This window comes from Camelus bactrianus, chromosome 22 (assembly GCF_048773025.1).
Source record: "Camelus bactrianus isolate YW-2024 breed Bactrian camel chromosome 22, ASM4877302v1, whole genome shotgun sequence".
Classification (NCBI taxonomy): domain Eukaryota; kingdom Metazoa; phylum Chordata; class Mammalia; order Artiodactyla; family Camelidae; genus Camelus; species Camelus bactrianus.
The window spans coordinates 20,799,058-20,817,035 of NC_133560.1; the positions used below are offsets into that span (position 1 = coordinate 20,799,058).

Here is a 17,978-nt window from a genome sequence, read left to right on the forward strand (position 1 = left end):
AAGTCACAACACCCTGGACTGGGCCAGGAAACTCTTGAGTCTCTAACCTGGGGTGAGCGGGGCGGGGAACGGTAACGCCCCCAGAAGACCCAGGCTCTGCCAAGGTCTCGGCCCTTCAATCTTTCGGGAACCACCATTGGACAGGGGGAGGGAGTGGCAAGCTTTGATTGGCTACTCAGCCCATCGCTCGAGCGCTTAAGCCAGTGAGAAGGCGCCGCGCAGCCCCGCCTCCCTAACGCTGGAGAGAGGCGGAGCCGGCAGGCGATTCCACCCCCCCCTGCACCGCTTCCGCTTGTTACTGGATGCGCTCGCTGGGCCCCGCCCAATTCTCGCGTCAATCTGCGTGGGAGCCCCGCCCCTCAGGCTCCGCGGACAACCAGGGCCTTAGCTCCGTGCGTGGCCCCGCCCCAGAATTGCGTCACGGTCGTATCTGCATGTGAGGCCCCGCCCCTATCTTTGCAGGACGTCACCGCGGACTGCAGGGGCCTGAGCTGCTGCTGCCGCTGCCTCCGCTGCCGCGCAGCCCCACATCGGCGCACTGGGGGCCAGATAACCACCGCTGCCAAAAAAGTCGCCTTCGCTAGGGTCGTCACCTCACCAGTGCAGGGCAAGGTGAGCTCCCGGGCGGCCCGGTGCGTTTCTGCTCGGAGCACCTACATAACCTTCATTTGACTGATGGTCTGGCTGGGATCGGGGACAAGGTTAGCGGGCTTTAAATGGGGGAAAGGAAGCGGCGGTCGCGGGCCTGGGGAAGGGTAGGGTCCTATCTCCCACTGCCTGCTGGATCCTCACCCCCACCCCAACCCCCAACCCCTCGCTCTGCGGCGTTGGGGGAGGGGAGGCAAATGCCTTGCGGGAAGCTGTGCGCGCGGGAGGCTCCGTGCGTGCGCGTGCGCGTGGTGTGCACACGCGTGTGCGCGCCCGCCTGTGCAGGCGAGTCTGCGTACTCTTGCTTGTGTACCAGGGTATGTTCGTGTGACCCCTTAGGGGTCCCTACCCAAGTTTGTAAGTGCTGCATGCGTGTGGAGGGAGAAGCGTGGACTGTGCGTGTGCGTGCACAGCCATGTGCATACATGCACCGAGATGGGAGCTCGTGTAGGTGACGTGTACTCGGCTGCATGGGTGGAGGACGCAGTGCTCATGAGTGGGTTTGCACATTTGTATATGCATATCGGTGTGCAGACAGCTGTCTGCCTCTCTACCCTGTGCACTGTGTTCGATGTTCATATATGCACAAGTGTGTATGGATGAGTGTGTGCCCTGCTGTGTGCACGTGAGCGTGTGCACGCCCTGCTCTTATCACGTGATGAACCTGTTTCAGCCTGATCTCTCCCAGCCTGGGAGTCTGGGAGGAGGACTGCTGACACGCGTCCCTGCAGTACCATACCCGCGTGTGCACGTGCGCCCGCGAGGCTGAGTTCTGAGGAACATGAATGATGGGGGGTGGGGCCGGCCAGTCACCCCTCCTGGCACAGCTGTAGGGCTTAGGTTACAGCCAGACCTCGGGAGCAGGCCTGCTGGAGGGGGCTGCAGGGGTGTCTCCATGCCCTTCCCTCTGGAGGTCCTCCCCTGAAACCTCTAGCTTTTCAAGGTCACGGCCCGCCCTCTGCCATGGGCCCCATCATTAGTGCTGGGGCTCCTGATGGGTAAGTGTAATCTCTGCACACTAGTCCCTGTCTGGGAACTCTAAAATTCTCCCCATCCTGTGCCTGGGCTTGGGCGTTTGGGGATGGAGGGAGACTTCTCATATTGGCCTATACCCCACACCCCCAGATGGCATCCGCCACAGACTCGCGCTATGGGCAGAAGGAATCCTCTGATCAGAACTTCGACTACATGTTCAAGATCCTCATCATCGGAAATAGCAGCGTGGGCAAGACGTCCTTCCTCTTCCGCTATGCAGACGACTCCTTCACGCCTGCCTTTGTCAGCACTGTAGGCATAGACTTCAAGGTCAAGACCATCTACCGGAACGATAAGAGGATCAAGCTGCAGATCTGGGTGGGTCCAGCTGGGGGGCTCCTGGCTCCATAGCTCTCCCTCTCCAGAATAGCAGCCCCAGCTTTGCCTGTCTCTCTCCTGTCTAGATTCATTCATTACACACTGGGCATTTATCAGGTGCTTACTGTGTACCCTGTGTACCAGGGGCTAGAGACACAGAGGAAAGTGCCCCCATTCTCCCCTCAGTACCTAATTAGTGCTCTCCAGGGGTGGAGAAGGAGCAAAAGCTGGGTCCTCTCCTAGCCCTGACATCATTTGGATGCATCATTTGCTTGGTGCCTCAGTTTTCCCATCTTCAAGTTCTTCTATGTAGTTCTATATGAGGTTTCGGATGGAGCTTGACCCTCAACCTCATTCCCTGGGACAGAAGCAGGCTCCTCCCCCAGGGTCTTCTGGCCACCTCCCTCAACGCCTTCCTACCTGAGGGAACCTGCTAAATCCCCTTCTCTGCTCACAGTGCTCCCACAGCTCCCACCTCACTCCAGGTAAAACCTACACCCCTCCCCCGGCCAAGCTGATACCCCATCTCAAGCTTCCTCGTTGTTCCTCAAAGGCACCGGACGCAGTCCTACTTCAGGGCCTCTGCCCAGGCTGTGTCCTGCCTGGATTGTCCTTCCCCTGATCCCCACATGGCTCCCTCCTTCATCCTTCAAGTTTTAAAACGGTACCCCAGTGCATGCTGCCCATCCTTGTTTGGCTTTATTTTTCTCCTCAGTCCTACCCCTCCAACATAGCATACATTTTCTTCCTTTTCATGTGTTTATTTGTCTGTTTCCTGCCCTGGGCTATCAGTTCCACAAGGGCAGTGATTTTGGTCCATTTTTTTAACAGTTGGGTCCCCAGTACCCAGGACAGGTCAGTGCCTGGGACACGTATTGAATGAATGCAGGAATGATCCTATAGTTACCTTAGGATGACTGAGTACCACATTCATGGTGCAGGCAGTCGGTTCATTCTCCCTGACCTACTGTGCCTCTGGGCAAGCCCCCACTCCTTGGGACCTCAAGGCTGGCTGGACTAGACAATCTGAGTTCATTTCCATTGAGGAGTTTCCGTGTGTGTCCTCTCTGACTCCCTGTTTTTTCTTCCCCAGGACACAGCGGGGCAAGAGCGGTATCGAACCATCACGACAGCCTACTACCGGGGCGCCATGGGCTTCATCCTCATGTACGACATCACCAATGAGGAGTCCTTCAACGCGGTGCAGGACTGGTGAGCATGCCCCCACCTGCTCTTGGATGGTCTTCTGAGCCAGGCTTGGTGCAAGGCCTGGGGTGCAGGCCGAGATGAGGGAGCCCCAGTCTCTTAGCTGAAACCTAAATAATAATGTTGGGGTCCCAGACTGCTACCAATTTATAATCATTAAAACAGTGTGGTACCAGCTCAAAGTAGTGGGAAAAAATATTTCAGGTGGAAAAACGAAACTGTAAACACGTAAAGAAAAAAAAGTCTGGGAGGGACAGAAAATATAAAGACAGTTTGCATAGGATAGAGAATATAACATTTAAATTTCTGCCCAGAGTAATGATATATTTTTAAGAAAACGTTTGTATTTGTTGAGGAGGGAGAAATCTTGAGGGGGATGGATCTGGGAAGGGTGGGAAAGGCTGCTTGAAAGGACTCCCAGGATCAGTGAACTGCTGGAGCAGATACGTGCAGAGAGGAAAATGTTCCTGGCAGGACAAAGGCAGCGAGGAGGGACAGAGCCTGCCTCCCTAAGGAATAAATGGGAAGGTGGGGTGAGCGAGGGGGAGATGGGGGAGAAGGGGGTGGAGCTCAGATTCTCCAAGCCCTAACCTGCCTATGTCATGGCCTCCTCCAGGTCAACTCAGATCAAGACCTACTCGTGGGACAATGCCCAGGTGCTGCTGGTGGGGAACAAGTGTGACATGGAGGATGAGCGGGTGGTGTCGTCGGAACGCGGCAGGCAGCTGGCTGACCACCTCGGTGAGTGCCCGGTGGGACTGGACACCTACGTATAAGCTAGGAAAGGAACACAAGCCCTGAAAGGGGAGGAAACATACCCAAGTTCTCATAGCAAAGCCAGGGTGGAGCCTGGATTCCAAGCCAGGCAATTCACACTTTCTGCAAACTGGCCTTCATCCAGGAGCTGTTTTAGGTGGGTGTTGATGGATGCTTAGGAGTTCACTCTGCAGGAAAAGTGACTCATTTATTCTGATACCCTTACTGCCCAGCTTCGTGGTGGGTGTTGCTAGGCCCCTGAGCTTCCAGCTTTGTGAGATAAAGGGAGGGACCTGGGCTGGGGAGTTCTTGGAGGAGCCAGGCTCTGCGTGGTGTAGTAAGGCTTCCTAGAAGTGGGACATTGGATCTGGTACTTGAAGAAAGGGTGGTCTTTCAGACAGAAGAAATGGCATGGGCAAAAACCAGATGTGGGGAAGATCTTGTGTGTTTTGGAAATAGTTTCATGTGACTGGAACGTGAGGATCATTTGGAGGAAATGTGGCTGACTGTGTAGGGCCTGAACCACAAGCTGAGAAGCCTGACTATTCGGAGGGCAGTAGGGAGCCATGGAAGGTGTGTGAGCAGGGGAAGGCATGGCTGGACCTGAGTGTCAGATGCCACCAGGACCAGTGAATGGGGCTAGGCTGGATGGTGGGAGCAGGGAAGTAAGTCTTGCTAGGGCTCTGGGGATAATGAGGAGTTTTAGGGTGAAGAAAGAGGGGCAGGATATCAGTCCAGTGTTGCTTCCCGACGGGACCTGTCAGTGGTTTTAACATCATGCAGTTGGTGCTGGGAATCTCCAGGTGTTGCCTGCCCCTTAGAGTGTCTCTGGGAGTGGGGAGACCACGGTCCTCACCCTTCCCTTTCACCACCACAGGATTCGAGTTCTTTGAGGCAAGCGCCAAGGACAACATTAATGTCAAGCAGACCTTTGAGCGCCTGGTGGATGTCATCTGCGAAAAGATGTCCGAGTCTCTAGACACGGCCGATCCCGCAGTCACGGGCGCCAAGCAGGGACCACAGCTCACCGACCAGCAGGCGCCCCCACACCAGGACTGCGCCTGCTGAGAACTGCCCCGCCCCATCCTGGCCCCGCCCCCTATCCACCCCCCTGGGCCTGAGCCAGGCCCCCTACTCGCCATGGGTGCGAGTCCCCTGCCGCAATTTAGCCCATCACCCTATTTATTATCGTAGCTATTTATTTATTTATTGGAGATGTCCCCCAGGGGCTCGGACGCCCCACCCACTCTGCGCCCCACCCTGTACATACAGCCCTGTTCCCGCTCTGCAGTGGCGTGTTGTGGCCCTGTGAACTCACCGCTCACTCTTCTCCCCAGACCCCACCTTTTTATAAATTCACCCCCATCAACAGGTATCAGTTTTGGAGAGGGGCCAGATGACACCCCAGGGCAGGCTGATCGAGTAATGGGAGGTAGCCAGGCCTGCCAGCCCCTTAGTTGTGACACAGTGGGCCAAGGTGGCTGCAGGAGTCTCAGCGTGAACCACGGGGTGGGTGAGAGCCGGGAAATGGCCTGCCTGGCTACTGGCCTCATGGTTGTACCTTTTTTTGGAAAGGGGACTGCTGTGGGTACTCACCACCCTGGGACACCCCCTACAAGACCTATTCTGACATCATGAGTGTCAGACATGCCCCTCATTCCCCTGGGAGATATGACAACACTACATACCCCCAATAAAGTGAATGGATGACACAGTGTCCCTCTGAGTGCCAGCATGCCAGTGCGGGCTTTGGCCATCCACAAGACTGTCAATTTCAGAGAGAATTTAATGGAATCTCCACAGCCCATGACCAGAGGATGGGACAGGAGGTTGCCCAGCCCTATCTGAGGCTCCAGATTTTGGGGGCCGACTACTGGCCGTGCTCCTAGGGTATGGGCAATGTCTCCACCTTGGTCCCAGAGCCCAGCCCACAGTAGTGTTAAGGGCTTGGGACTGGCTGGCTGGCTGGGGTCCAGGGCTGAGGATGGAACATCTGTTGCCAGTCACTAAGGCTCCCCTAGAAGGGCTGAGGGATGACTGTCCATCTTCATTGTTTGTTCGTTTCCCCAAAGTGAAGCCTGGCAGTGGGCTTGGAGGGGGCAGCCCAACCAGATGTCCAGGTATCAGGGTGGGGCTAGAACTTGGCCCAGGAGCATGTTCCCCTTCCAGCCCAAGGCAGCTGGTCAGCTGAGGATCAGTCTTGTCCTGTCCGGCATCCTGCTGGAGCACGAGGCAGCTCAGTCTGCATGGTACCCAGGGCCACGCAGCCTGGATGTGTCTGGGAGCCTGGGATCTGTCCACACAAGAGGGTCTGGTTACAAGCCCCGTTCATCCCTCAGGGCTCCTCCTCACAGAACCCTCCACCCGTTGGGGCTGGAGTTACCCTCGCTGGACAGATGCAGCAGGGACCTGGCTGAGGTCACATCAGACAGCAGAGGTGGGCTTGGTTTTCACCATACTGGTCATCAGCTCCCTGCCCACCCACCATAGGGTGCAGGTTGTCACAGGCCCTCATCCTGGAGGGTAGCTGTACAGCTGTTTGGGGCTCACACATGTGGCCCCCCAGGAGTCCCCTGGGTGCTTGGTCTGCCCACTGCGCTCACCCGGTATTTCAGATAGGAGAGGTACGTGTCCCAGCCCAGTGTCAGGCCGTTGATGTAGGTGACTCGGAACTGGGGGGGCACGAAGAGGAAATTCACCAGCTGCGCAGCAGGCCACACGCACCAGTCAGCCTATGGGGAGGGGTGAAATGTAGTGAGAGGCGGGGTCAGGAGGGATCTGGTGGGGTCAGGTGGCTGTGAGGGGTGGGGCCTTGAAAGGGGGTGCCTGTGAAAGGGAGAGGTGGGACAGATGCAAGGGGGTGGAGAATGAAGGAATAGGCGGGACCTGGGCAGGCATGCCCACCTTGTAGAATTCCCAGAACTTATCTCGCAGCTCCTGGCAGCTCTCACCTAGGGTCTGGCCCTCCAGGCAGCCAATGCCTAGGAAGGAAACCAAGAAATGAGAGTGTCAGAGGATGGGGAGTACTAGAGAGGGTAGGGTGGGGCCCCTGAGGGACAGGGTGTCCCAAGCAGAGGGACTAGGACATTTAAAAGCCCTGCAGTGGGAAGGGCACACAGAGAGTGGCTGGTATGGGTAAACAGCAGAATAACTAGGTCCCAGTGAGGGAGGGAGGTGGGTTATGAATAAACACGTACCCTGAGGTATGGAAACACACCTTTCCCAAGGCAGAGGCTGTTTTATTACCAGTCCTTTACAAATAAGGAAATTGACTCTGGGGGGCAAGGAATGGGCGAGTCTCCAGAGCCAAAGGCTGGAATGACTGTACCCCTTCAACCCCAGTTTCAGCTCCTTTCCCTTCAGCCTTAGGGCCTTTGCACGTGCTGTTCCACCTGCCTGCTGGTTCCTTCTTCAAGTCTCAGCAGAGTGTCCTCTCCTTTGGGAAGCCCTCCCAACCACTGTCCATGGCAGCCCCATCAGTCTTCACTCTTCCTACACTTAGCACCATTGTCTGTGAGTCTGCCATTCACACCTGCCTCCACTGGGTCTGTCCTATTACCACTGTAACCCAGCCTCCTGTCCAGGGCCACCCACACAGGAGGTGCATTTTTGATTCCTTCTTAATACAAAGCTGGCTCTACCCCTCCTGACCTATAAGGGGCAAAGCACAAGCTCACGTGGCTCCTTACCCAAGAAGTACCAGACACCCAGTGTGGGAGAGGCCACCAGTTGGTCGATGAGAACCTTCCTGAGGACGTTTGGGAGGCCACGGAAGCCGGATGCAGGGAGCAGGTGGTCCAGCCAGAGGTACCAGTAGTGCAGGAAGGGGCCCATGCTGCAGCCCACTGCAAACATGCTCACTGTGGGCAATCCAAGAGTCGGGGGCCGGGGGCTCGTCAGGCCAGCAAATCCCCCAATCCGCTCCCTTCCTGGCTAAGACCGGGTTAGCTTCATTCGCTTCCAGAGCCCAACCGTGTAATATTCCATTATTAGTCCCACCGCCAGACAATGTTCCAAGGGCTGTTTTTGCATCTTCTTGTCTCATTCCTTCACCACCCTGTCAGAGGGTTCTACCATCGCCCCATTTTCCAGAATAGGAAACAAAGGCACAGCGGGTAGGGAAGTATGGGGCCAGGGCGCGACTCCAGGCTGGCTGGGGCCAGATGCTGCGCCCTTAACAGCCCCGGATGCAGCATCCCGTGCTCAACGCTAGGTCTCTCAGTGCAGGAGGGAAGCAGACGAGGTGGTGGGTAAGGACCTGATCCCCAGGATAGGAGTGGACAGAAACCTTACATCTTGGAGGGAATGAAGACCCCAGTGGGGAGGGGACGGAGACCCGGAGATGGGCTACCTAGGGTGAACGCGGAGGTCAAGGGTCTTGCCAGGGACTGAGGCCATGGGTCAAGGGTCAGGGCGCGAGGGTCCAGTTCACGGGTCTCCGAAACAGGTCGGGGCCAAAGATCCTGTGGAGTCAAAGGCCAGCAGCACCAGCCCCTCACCTGAGCGCCGCGGGTCGAACTTCTGGCCCGTCCGGGCGCGGATCTCCCAGGACTGGCGCACGCCATCTCCGGCTGCCATGAGAGCGCCGCAGCCCAGCGTATTTGTCACGAGCAGCGCACGGCCTTGGAACAGGGGCTGTCCCGCGGCCCATAGGCCGCGCACCCAGCGCCAGCCTCTGGACGCCATCGCGAACGGGACCCAGGAACCGGCGCACCGGGCCGCCCCGCCCATGCCGACCAATCGCGCGTCACCGCAGCAGCGGGGGTGCCTATCCCGCGCCGTGTTAGCCAATCGCACGCTGTTTGCGCGATTTGCACGCCCTCTCCAAGCAGCGCCAGTCAATCGCTAACCGCTCTCTGCTTTACTATACCCGCCCCGAGAGGCATTAGCCAATAAAAGGCCGGTATCCCTTCCCAGGCCAATCGCTGAACGAAGCCTTACACCGCCTTCTGCGCCTTACGGACCAATCACAAATAGGCTTCGCGCCACAGCGCGCATGCCAATTACTGACTTCGACTCTCGTTGTCCCGCCCCTTTATGCTCTGGCCTATGGGTAACCTTCGCCATATTCAGCCCAGTAGTGCACTGGCCAATCGGAGGCCCTCGCAGACTAGCTGGCAAATCACTGACTGTCGCCCTGCCTCTCACGTTGAGATGGCCAATCTTAGTTACCGAGTTCGCCTGTCTAGTTGCCCTCCAGTTATGCAGATTCTCCCGGAATTCCCGAGAAAGAGTTCGGACCTGTGGCTATGACAGCTACCGGGGCGAAGGTCCAATCCCTCAAAGACTGAGGAAAGTGGAGGCGGAGCTACAGTTCTGCTGCGAGCGCAGGCCACCGGGATTCTTGTCTAGACGTTGACCTTGGTCCTGACTATAGCTGGTCGTCTGACCTTAGTTCCAGAGGAATAATAATTCAAACTTTAGGCACTGTTCTGGGCACATTACGTGCATTAAGACATTTTACAGCAAATTTGTACTGCTGCAGGAACAATTATATCCCCATTTTATCTCCTGTAGGGGAAAATGTGAGTTGCAACGGAAACCTATGCACTACCTACAGGAACAGGGTGTCGCAAACTATAGCCTAGGGGCCAAAACCTGTCATCTCCTGTATTGATGAGGCTCAAGAGCTAAGCATGTTTCTTACATTTTTCAATTGGTCGAGGAAAAAAAAATCAAAATAATACTCTGGGACATGTGAAAGTTATGTGAAATTCAAATTTCCTAGTCTATAAATAAAGCTATACTAGAACGTAGCCATGCCCATTTATTTATTTTCTGCTCTCACGACAGTGAGTAGTTGCAACAAAGATTGGTCTGCAAAAATGAAACTATTAACAATATGGCCTTTAAAAATTCTTTTTGCCCTGTGTTAGAGGACACCCTTTAGGGTTTTCTGATTTTGACTCTATGGGAGATATTTTATAAACTCAGTGGTAATAACGGATAACAGCGAAAAATAATTCTTGCCTATAGACATGCAAATGAATTCTACCAAGTGGAGAGCCGCTCCCCCCAATTTTTTTGCCTTCATTTGTACATTCATTTTGCTGTTCCTATTTTGTCTGTTGTTTGGATCTCCTTTGAAGTGGTTTTTAACACCTGACCAGTTCCTTTTATTAATAACAAGTTAACAATAATTTTTAACACATGCTCATTTTTATATCTGTATGAGAGTCATGATTTTACCTTTTTTTGGGAGAATTGTCCTTCAACATTTCCTATTGCTGTCAAATACCTCACTGGTATTCCAGGCTCTAGATTTTACTGCATTTTGGTTGAAAACTTCCAAAATGGTTAAAAAGGTGGGTGAGTGGGGAGTCAAATTATGATTCATGGAACAGAGTCAGGTAAACTTTGTCAACAGAGAAGTGCACTTCACGGTGGCTGAAGCCCTGGCACCTCCAAAGGGATGAGAGAATTTTGCTAGTTCTCTATTTTTCTCATTTTTGTTTTCTTTTCTATAAATGCATGCCTTGTTTTTGGTGCTTTTATGATGGCTAATGTCACTGGCTTGGTGGCATCAGGGACTGGGTATTTAGCTTCATGGGCTGACCATTTGGCAATATCTATCAATGGATTACTGGTTTCTGGCTGAAAAACAATGGAGGATCCATTAAGAATTTTGTGCCCACCAGGAGGAACAGATTTTGTTATCTAGACCTGTGATTTTGTGTGTTTCCATTGAAGGAGTTCAGAACATACCACCCCGAAATATGCTGCTCTGGCAGATTGATTGCTTTGAGTTAAAGGCTCTTGGATCTTCCTTTTTCTTCCTGAAAGCAGGAGATGAAATTCCCATGGGAAAGGTGCCCTCCCAGTACTAGGAGGAAGAAACGCTCTTAACACCAGAGACAGGAAATCAAGGCTGAGAGAAATCTGTACAAACACGTCTTGTTGAAATAACTCATCTTCTTTTAGTCTCCCCATGTATTTTAGTTGCTTTCCTGCAATTGACACACTGTACAGCCTCATAAATAACAAGTCTTGGGGGCTTCCTTTTTCTTGCAAAGACCCCCATGGACATGTAAATACATTTAGTATGCTTTTTCCCTGTGAATCTGTCTTGTGTGTCAGTCTCAGCTGCGGATCCTAGAAGGTGGAGGAAGGTTTTACTTCTGCTACCATTTCTGCATCATATGTGGGCATGTGATATGCACATGACTTACCCCGCTGACTCACCTGGCTCACGTGGTTAGGGGGAAGTCTGCCATGTGTCTCTACTCCACTGTCAAGTTAGCATTTATCACTTTCCCTACTCTTTGGAGTTGAGTTCCAAAATCCAGTCCACTCTCAGGATTGGGCTGAGGTGGCGGAATTAACACTTCACCTCCTGAAAGAGAGACCATCTCCTTATACAGATTTCATCAGCCAATTTCAAGAAAGCAAGCTGGGCTTTTAGGAGCCAGTGCTTACAAAACCCTCACAGGAAAACTGGCTTGTCCCTGGCTTGCAGGTTCAGCCTTACAGGTCAAATCTGGCCAATCAAGATCCTTGCAATAATTTGGGAACATCAAAGAAGAGAAAAATTCACCAAAAGGCAGAGATACTGCAAGTGAAACTCGAGTTCTCACCTCGAGTTAGCAAATGATAGAGGTTTTTAGATTTGAAGTTTGAGATTCCTTATGGAAACTTCTAGTAAAGCAAACTGAACGCCTGCTGCACCTGTGTAATCAGAGCAAATCCCATGAGACCAGCCAAGGAAGATCTTTCTTTGAGATTATTTTTAATGAAAGGGACAACTCAAATATTATTCAGCCATAAAAAAAAAAAGAGAAGGAAATCTGGCTACTTGTGGCAACGTGGATGAAAGTGGAGGGCGTCATGCTAAGTGAAATTAGCCAGACAGAGAAAGACAAATACTGTGTGATTTCTCTTGTATGTGGAACCTAAAATGGTCAAACTCATAGGAACAGAACAACGGTGATTGCCAGGGGCTTGGGTAGGGGATGGGGAGATATTGGTCAAAGGGTACAAACTTTCATTGTAAGAAGAATAAGTCCTGAGGATGACCTGAATACTGCAGAGTGACTTTTGTTAATAGTTCTTTATTGTATACTTGTAAGTTGCTAAGCAAATACATCTTCAGTGTTCTTGCTACACACATCAACTGCTGATCACATAGAACTGTGGTAGGTATTTAGTGAGAAAAAAAAAATCCAGGTATAAGTGGACCCACGCAGTTCAAACCTATGCTGTTCAAGGGTCAACTGTATTAGAATTAGGAAAACATTATCAAGCTGGGTGGGAAAAAAAAGAACTCTTTCTTCCCCTGCCCCTGTGAAAAAGGCAGTTTTGCACAATCATTTCAATATTTCTGATCTATAAACCTGTATCTTCTTTGAACATCTGACCAGTTTCTTTCATTAATCATGAATTCAATAAAATCTTTAACAAGTATTCATTTTACATCAGTATGAGAATCATGATTTTTCCTTTCTTTGAAAATTATCCTGTAACATGCCCTGTTGTTCTCAGGCGCCTAAGCCTGGCATTCTAGGTCCAAATTTTGCTGCCATCTGAATCTCTGCACACTTATGCCCTTTCCTGGAACACTATGATACCCCCTTAGTGAACACATTCTTTCAAATTCCCGGGACAAGTTTCCTGCCGCATCCTCTGGTCTTGCCTGGCCCCAGTTACCATTCTTTAGCTTAACCCATAACACCCAGAGTAGGGTCAGCCAAAAGGGGTAGCTAGGGATGTTTTTTGAATTAATGAATACATTTTCTGCCTAATGAACTTTTAGTCACTCTTCAAAACCCCAGCCCCAATGTCCATTTTCCCAATGCAGGACCTTCACTCTTCCTCTGGACTTCTCTAGCCCTGGTGCCTCTCCATCTGGCCCATTGCTGCCCGCCATGGGACTAGGGATGTCCATCTGGCTCTGCATCCCCTGGACAGGGGTCTTCTCAGGGGTCCCAACATTGTGCAAATCCAGAAGAAGGGGATCTGCTGCCTTAGCAAATGAATCACAACATCCAGAAGTGTTTATTGAACAAGTTTCAATGTAGCACCATTCTCAGTAGGGCAAGATTCTTGATCTAGGGGCAGAATTTTGAGTCCCGGATTAATGGAATGTGTAGAAGTTATCCAGATGATGAGTAGTGGTTGCTGAGAGTTGGAGATCAGAAAACGAGGGCAGATGGGATCCTTCTCTTCCTACATCAGCCCCCTCCCGGGGCACTGGCCGTCACTTGAAACAGACTTCCTTGTGGGAACTGGTCATGATTTGGCAGACATCCGGCTTCTCGCCCTGGAGGAGATGGCCATGAATTGGGGTCCTGATAGGAGACCCTACCCCCACTGGCTGAATCCCTCTGGTCCCCATACAGCTTACCTGGTACAACTGACAAACGAGGCGTAAAAGCTGACCCTGCTTTTTCATGGGTTTCTACACAAGCAAGACAGGAGGTCATAAGTCCCACCCACCTCAACCAATCTGTGCTTGGTCCAGAAGGGGCTGCAAATGGCCCCAAGTCTGGCCCCTGCCTCTTGCCTCCCAGATCAGTGGGCACATCAGTCCATCCTCCCACATCAGTGGGCACACCCATCTGCCTGGGGGCTGACCTGAGGGCTGCAAGAGTTCTTACCCCATTGACGACGACCCAGGGCACATATTCGTGGGGTGGTTGCAGAGCGTCTGTCAGCTGGGCGTTGATGTGTAAGAGCTGCATGCCACGGTCCCCCATTGCGCACTCCATGATGGTGTCCGGGGACACCTTTGGAGCATAGATCTGCAGGCACTGAGGGCAGAGGGGGACCTGGTCAGCTGGGGCATTGCCTCAGCTTCCTCCCTGTTATCTCCCCAACGGTCCCCCAACCAGCACCGCTCCCCCAACCCGGCCAAGCCAAGCTTCTGTTTCCTCACTGGCAACGGGGGACAGTTGGGTTCACAGGGATGCAGCAATGCCCACAAGTAGTAGGTGCTTAATACATGCCTAAGTGGAAGCCCCCAGGGCAGGGGCTCAGGTTGCTCCTGTCTTCCATAAGACCAGACCCACAGCCCCTGATCCCTACAGTGTTTCACTTTCCTCAGAGCTTCCATACATGCTGTTCTCTCTGCCAGAAACACCTTTCTTCCTCCTTTGTACTCCCCCAGCCCCACTATGACTGTGCAGGGCTAGGGGTGTCTCAGGATGGCCCAGGTCTCTTGGGTGGCCCAGATGTTTGATGAATGAATAAACAATTGGGGCAGATGAGTCATTCGTCTGGGAGTTCCTTTTCATAATCCTCCAGGGAGAGAGGTCCTGTCCTGTCACTCCCATAGAGAAGGATCATCATCTATGTCCCTGCTCATTCCTGTTCATCCAAGCCCAGCTCAGAGACACCTTGTCCAGGAAGCCCTCCCTGATCTACCCATGTCCCCAGAAGATCTTCATTCTCTCGATTCAGAGATTGAGGCTATGAGAGGGGAAGCCAATTTCTCAGGGCTGCACAGAGAGTGACCGTCAAGGTAAAGACTTGAACCTGGGTCTGTCTGGATGCAGGGAGGTCAGGGCCCTGCAACCCAAGCTGAGTGAGGGGGCACTGCTCACCGGCTTCAGATTTTTCTCCATGTCATCCATTTCCTCAAGGCAGACAATGGTTAGGAAGGCCACGTTCCTCTCTAGCTGGTCCAACAGGCAGGCCTAGGGGTGGGGGCAGGCAGGCAAGGATGTGAGGGGGGCCCAGAGCACCCTGAGACCACTCTGGGAATAATCACGGGTGTCCACTAACAAAGTGGAAAAATGAAGACATGATGACATGAGGGCAGACAGGCAGAGGACAGTGCTGGTCCCAATCCCTTCTGAGCCTCGCTTTCACCTTCCTTATCATGGACAGTTTTCCCAGCCTCGGTGCTCCCCACCCGGGAACTCTGGGGCTGCTCACCTCCACCTTGTTAAGCTTGCATTCCTGCTCCCCGTGTTGACATGTGAACTCCCACTTGCCACTGATGTTTCGTTCCTGAAAGGCAGTGGGATGAGTGCTGGCAGCCCACCTCCTTCCCCTGCCCTCCTCCCCTGGCCACGTGCCTCAGTTTCCCCAGTGCCCACGTACCTGAGCGTTTCCATAGGGCACCAACGTGACATTGAGGATCTCCTGGACCAACAGCCACGTTGGGAAAAGCTCTCGGACCAGAAAATATCGGCAGCCGGGACACAGCGACTCATAATAGAGGCTCACATTGACAGGTGGTGGGTCTGACTTCCCCAGGGGCGCTCTCAGGCATAGCTCACCAGCCTGGGCGGGAGGAAGGGGTATAAATCAAAGGCAGCCCTGCTTGGTTCTCTTGCAGAAAGGGAGCTGCAAACAGTAGGTGCTCCGTCTCCCACTCCTTCCAGACCTTGCCAGGTGGAATTCTGACTCTGAGGATTTACTACGTCTCTAAATCTTCCTACATCTCAGCCTGTCTGCAAAATGGATGTGACAAGATTTGCAAACAGTAGGTAGTTAATGTGTACACGAGTCTTGCTTCCATCTGGGTGAGCTGAAACTTTTCACCCAGGGGGACAGCAGGAGGTAAGAATTCAAGTCATGCACATTTCTGGTCACTGCTGTCAATCCTGCCTTCTGTGGTGCATACCGCCAATGCACGCTCACTTGTTGCCACTTCATCCCTAGAGACTTGGCCCTGAGCTGAGCAAGGTCCTACACCCCCGCTGACTCCTTATTTAGTCTTCCCCTCAGCGGGCCCACTGAACTCCTCCCAAGGCTACTGCAGAGGCGGCACCTAATAGGTGCTGACTTCCGGCTACAGCTGAGGGGTGGCGGGCGGCGGTGTCTGTGAGCAAGTCGCTCAGCCTTCGGGGCATCTGCTTACTCCGCACCAGAAACACGCGAGCTCTTCCCGGGCCGAAAGGCACCCAGTAAGCAGCACCTAGTGAGAGCGGGTAGCCATAGGCAGGCTTAGCTTGTCTGGGCTTCCCCTGGCATGAAAGAAGAGACTGATTTCCGCTCCAGATGTACACAGTAGGTGCTCAATGCACCCTGGGTGGAGGGGCAGCGGGGAAATCCGGGTTACGGCCGAGCGACTCAGACTCCAGATGGGGAAGCGAAAGGGAAAGGAGTGTGGCCAGTGTCAGGATTGAAGTGGATGGGGTCGGCACCGACCCAGGTTAGCGTCCCCTCTGGACCCTGGTCTTCCCTGGAGAAGCCCGGGGAGAGAGGAGGAGCCGCCGGCCTGTCGCCTGGGCGCCGGTCCCGTTGGCCCGCCCGCCGCATCGCCGTCCCTACCTTGCAGGGGGCCGCCCCCTCTGGGAGTGTTCCCAGCAGGGACGCCCGCGCCGCCGAGGGGCCCTCCAGCAGCAGCAGCAGCAGACGCAGGAAGGTCAGGAGAGGCAACGAGGCCATCACAGCGGGGACAAACGTGCGACGCCGGGAGCAGCGGCCGCGGGGAAGGAGCCGCCTTTAACCCGGCGATGGCCCAGCCCCCAGGCCGGACCCGCCTCCTGGGGCCCACGCCCCTCGGAGGCCGGGCCGCGTCTCTGGGTATCTCTTCTTCTCCGAGTCTCTTTCCAACCCGACCCCCACCCGCACCCCTGCCAGGTGCTGGGCCTCTGATCTCCTGGACAACGGGCTGCCCTTCGATCCCCCCAACCCTTCCCCACGATCAGCCCCGCCCAGTCACGTGAGGCTGGGGCTCAGGCACCTTGAACAGAGATGAGGTGGGGGCTTAGAGACAGAGTCACAGAGAGACTGGGAGATAGGAGGGTCTCTATGGCCCCACGGATCCCTCTGGGGGTAGCCAGGGTGATCCAGGCCCCTGGCCCAGCCCAGGGACCCCACCTCCCCACCCAGTGCTGGGATGGGGTGGGGTGGAGGGGGGCCATCACTTGCCTAGGAGTGGGCAGGGGCTGTGCAGCCCAGGCCCCCTCCCCCGAGCGTGGCCCAGGCCCTCCCTCATCCCCAACTTTCAGCCCCTCCCCTCCTCAGGCTCCCCAGCCCCAACACTCTAGATCCACCAGCAAAGTCCAGGTCCCGTGGGGCTGACTCAGACTTGGCTGCAGCTGGACCAGAAAGCAGAAGCCAGCTCAGGGAGCGGCGCCTCGCTTCACTTGGACCCCCACCTCTGGCTGTGGGTGGAGGGAGAAGAAATTAGCTGTTCCTTCTTTCCACCATCCAAGGCTTGAGAAGGGGGGCATTGCTGCTCTCACAGTGAGTTCCCTCGCAGGAGAGAATCCAGGTTGGAGCTATCACTCTCTGAAGCCTGTATATGGGGTGGGGGTTGCGGATTGGCCATGTTGGACTCAAACCCACAGGAATCAGCCAGACCCAGGTTTGCCCGGGAATGCTGGGTACCTCAAGTGATGAAGCCTCAACTTCCCCTTCTGTAAAATAGGGGAAGTGAGGCTGAGGGAATAAAGCAAGCCTGGAGGGCTCAGAGGTAGAGGGAGGGTTGCCCCAGATTGGGATCAGGGGTGGGACAGCTGGGTTTGTGAGCCTGGGAAGGTGTTGATACTACACCCAGAGAGAATAGCCTGGATGAAGGCTTGGAGACTGGAGGTGTTGAGGGAGTAACTGAGCTGATCAGACTTTGCAGGGCCTTAAATGCCAGGCATGACTTATGACCAGATCTGGCAGGAAGAAACACCCATTCCTGGCCCAGAAAACAGCCCAGTCCTCAGCTCCACAGCTTGTATCTCCCGCCAGTTCTAGACTGCGTAGCCACGTTCATAGTAACAGGTTGGGAAGCTGGGGTTCCCCTGAAGTCCCCATGGCTGGACAATCCCCCATCCCAGCCTTTTGAGCCCTTCGCAAAACTCATGTCCTTTATGAAGCCTCTGCGAGACTAAGCCACACAGCTTTGTTAGTTTAGTGTGTGCTCCATCCTGTGCTGGACTGTACAGAAGAAATGACAATAAATATCATTGCCACAATTTTCCCAGTAGTTATTAAGCACCAGCTCTAATGGACAAATCCAAAAACAACCTTACCCATTTTATCATAGAATTCTGAGACATCCACTCGGGGCAGGAGTAGCAACTCTTGACCTAGCTTGGTAAGAGGAAACTGAGGCTCAGAGAGGGGAGGTG

General features: G+C 53.9%; 3 protein-coding genes across 5 annotated transcripts; 1 reads left to right on the forward strand and 2 right to left on the reverse strand.

The window, feature by feature from the left end:
• Positions 1-449: 449 nt before the first annotated feature.
• Positions 450-5,680, forward strand: RAB3A (RAB3A, member RAS oncogene family). 2 transcript variants are annotated; one of them, XM_074350415.1, is made up of 5 exons: positions 450-701; positions 1,774-2,001; positions 3,095-3,213; positions 3,824-3,948; positions 4,841-5,680. In XM_074350415.1, exons 2-5 carry the CDS (start codon positions 1,774-1,776, stop codon positions 5,029-5,031), a joined length of 663 nt encoding a protein of 220 aa, XP_074206516.1. In that variant the 5' UTR covers positions 450-701; the 3' UTR covers positions 5,032-5,680. The 2 variants fall into 2 exon arrangements, with proteins under 2 accessions (XP_074206516.1, XP_010970600.2); XM_010972298.3 differs by having other exon boundaries at positions 450-612.
• Positions 5,681-5,731: 51 nt separating this feature from the next.
• On the reverse strand, positions 5,732-8,721 carry MPV17L2 (MPV17 mitochondrial inner membrane protein like 2). Its single transcript, XM_010972148.3, has 5 exons — positions 8,463-8,721; positions 7,653-7,823; positions 6,868-6,944; positions 6,567-6,695; positions 5,732-6,256 (listed from the first exon to the last, which is right to left on the reverse strand). Exons 1-5 carry the CDS (start codon positions 8,692-8,694, stop codon positions 6,158-6,160), a joined length of 708 nt encoding a protein of 235 aa, XP_010970450.1. The 5' UTR covers positions 8,695-8,721; the 3' UTR covers positions 5,732-6,157.
• Positions 8,722-12,931: 4,210 nt separating this feature from the next.
• Positions 12,932-16,512, reverse strand: IFI30 (IFI30 lysosomal thiol reductase). Of its 2 annotated transcripts, XM_074350434.1 has the most exons (7): positions 16,180-16,511; positions 15,004-15,186; positions 14,836-14,910; positions 14,502-14,594; positions 13,557-13,709; positions 13,304-13,357; positions 12,932-13,219 (listed from the first exon to the last, which is right to left on the reverse strand). In XM_074350434.1, exons 1-7 carry the CDS (start codon positions 16,294-16,296, stop codon positions 13,157-13,159), a joined length of 738 nt encoding a protein of 245 aa, XP_074206535.1. In that variant the 5' UTR covers positions 16,297-16,511; the 3' UTR covers positions 12,932-13,156. The 2 variants fall into 2 exon arrangements, with proteins under 2 accessions (XP_074206535.1, XP_074206536.1); XM_074350435.1 differs by lacking the exon at positions 13,304-13,357 and having other exon boundaries at positions 16,180-16,512.
• Positions 16,513-17,978: the final 1,466 nt, after the last annotated feature.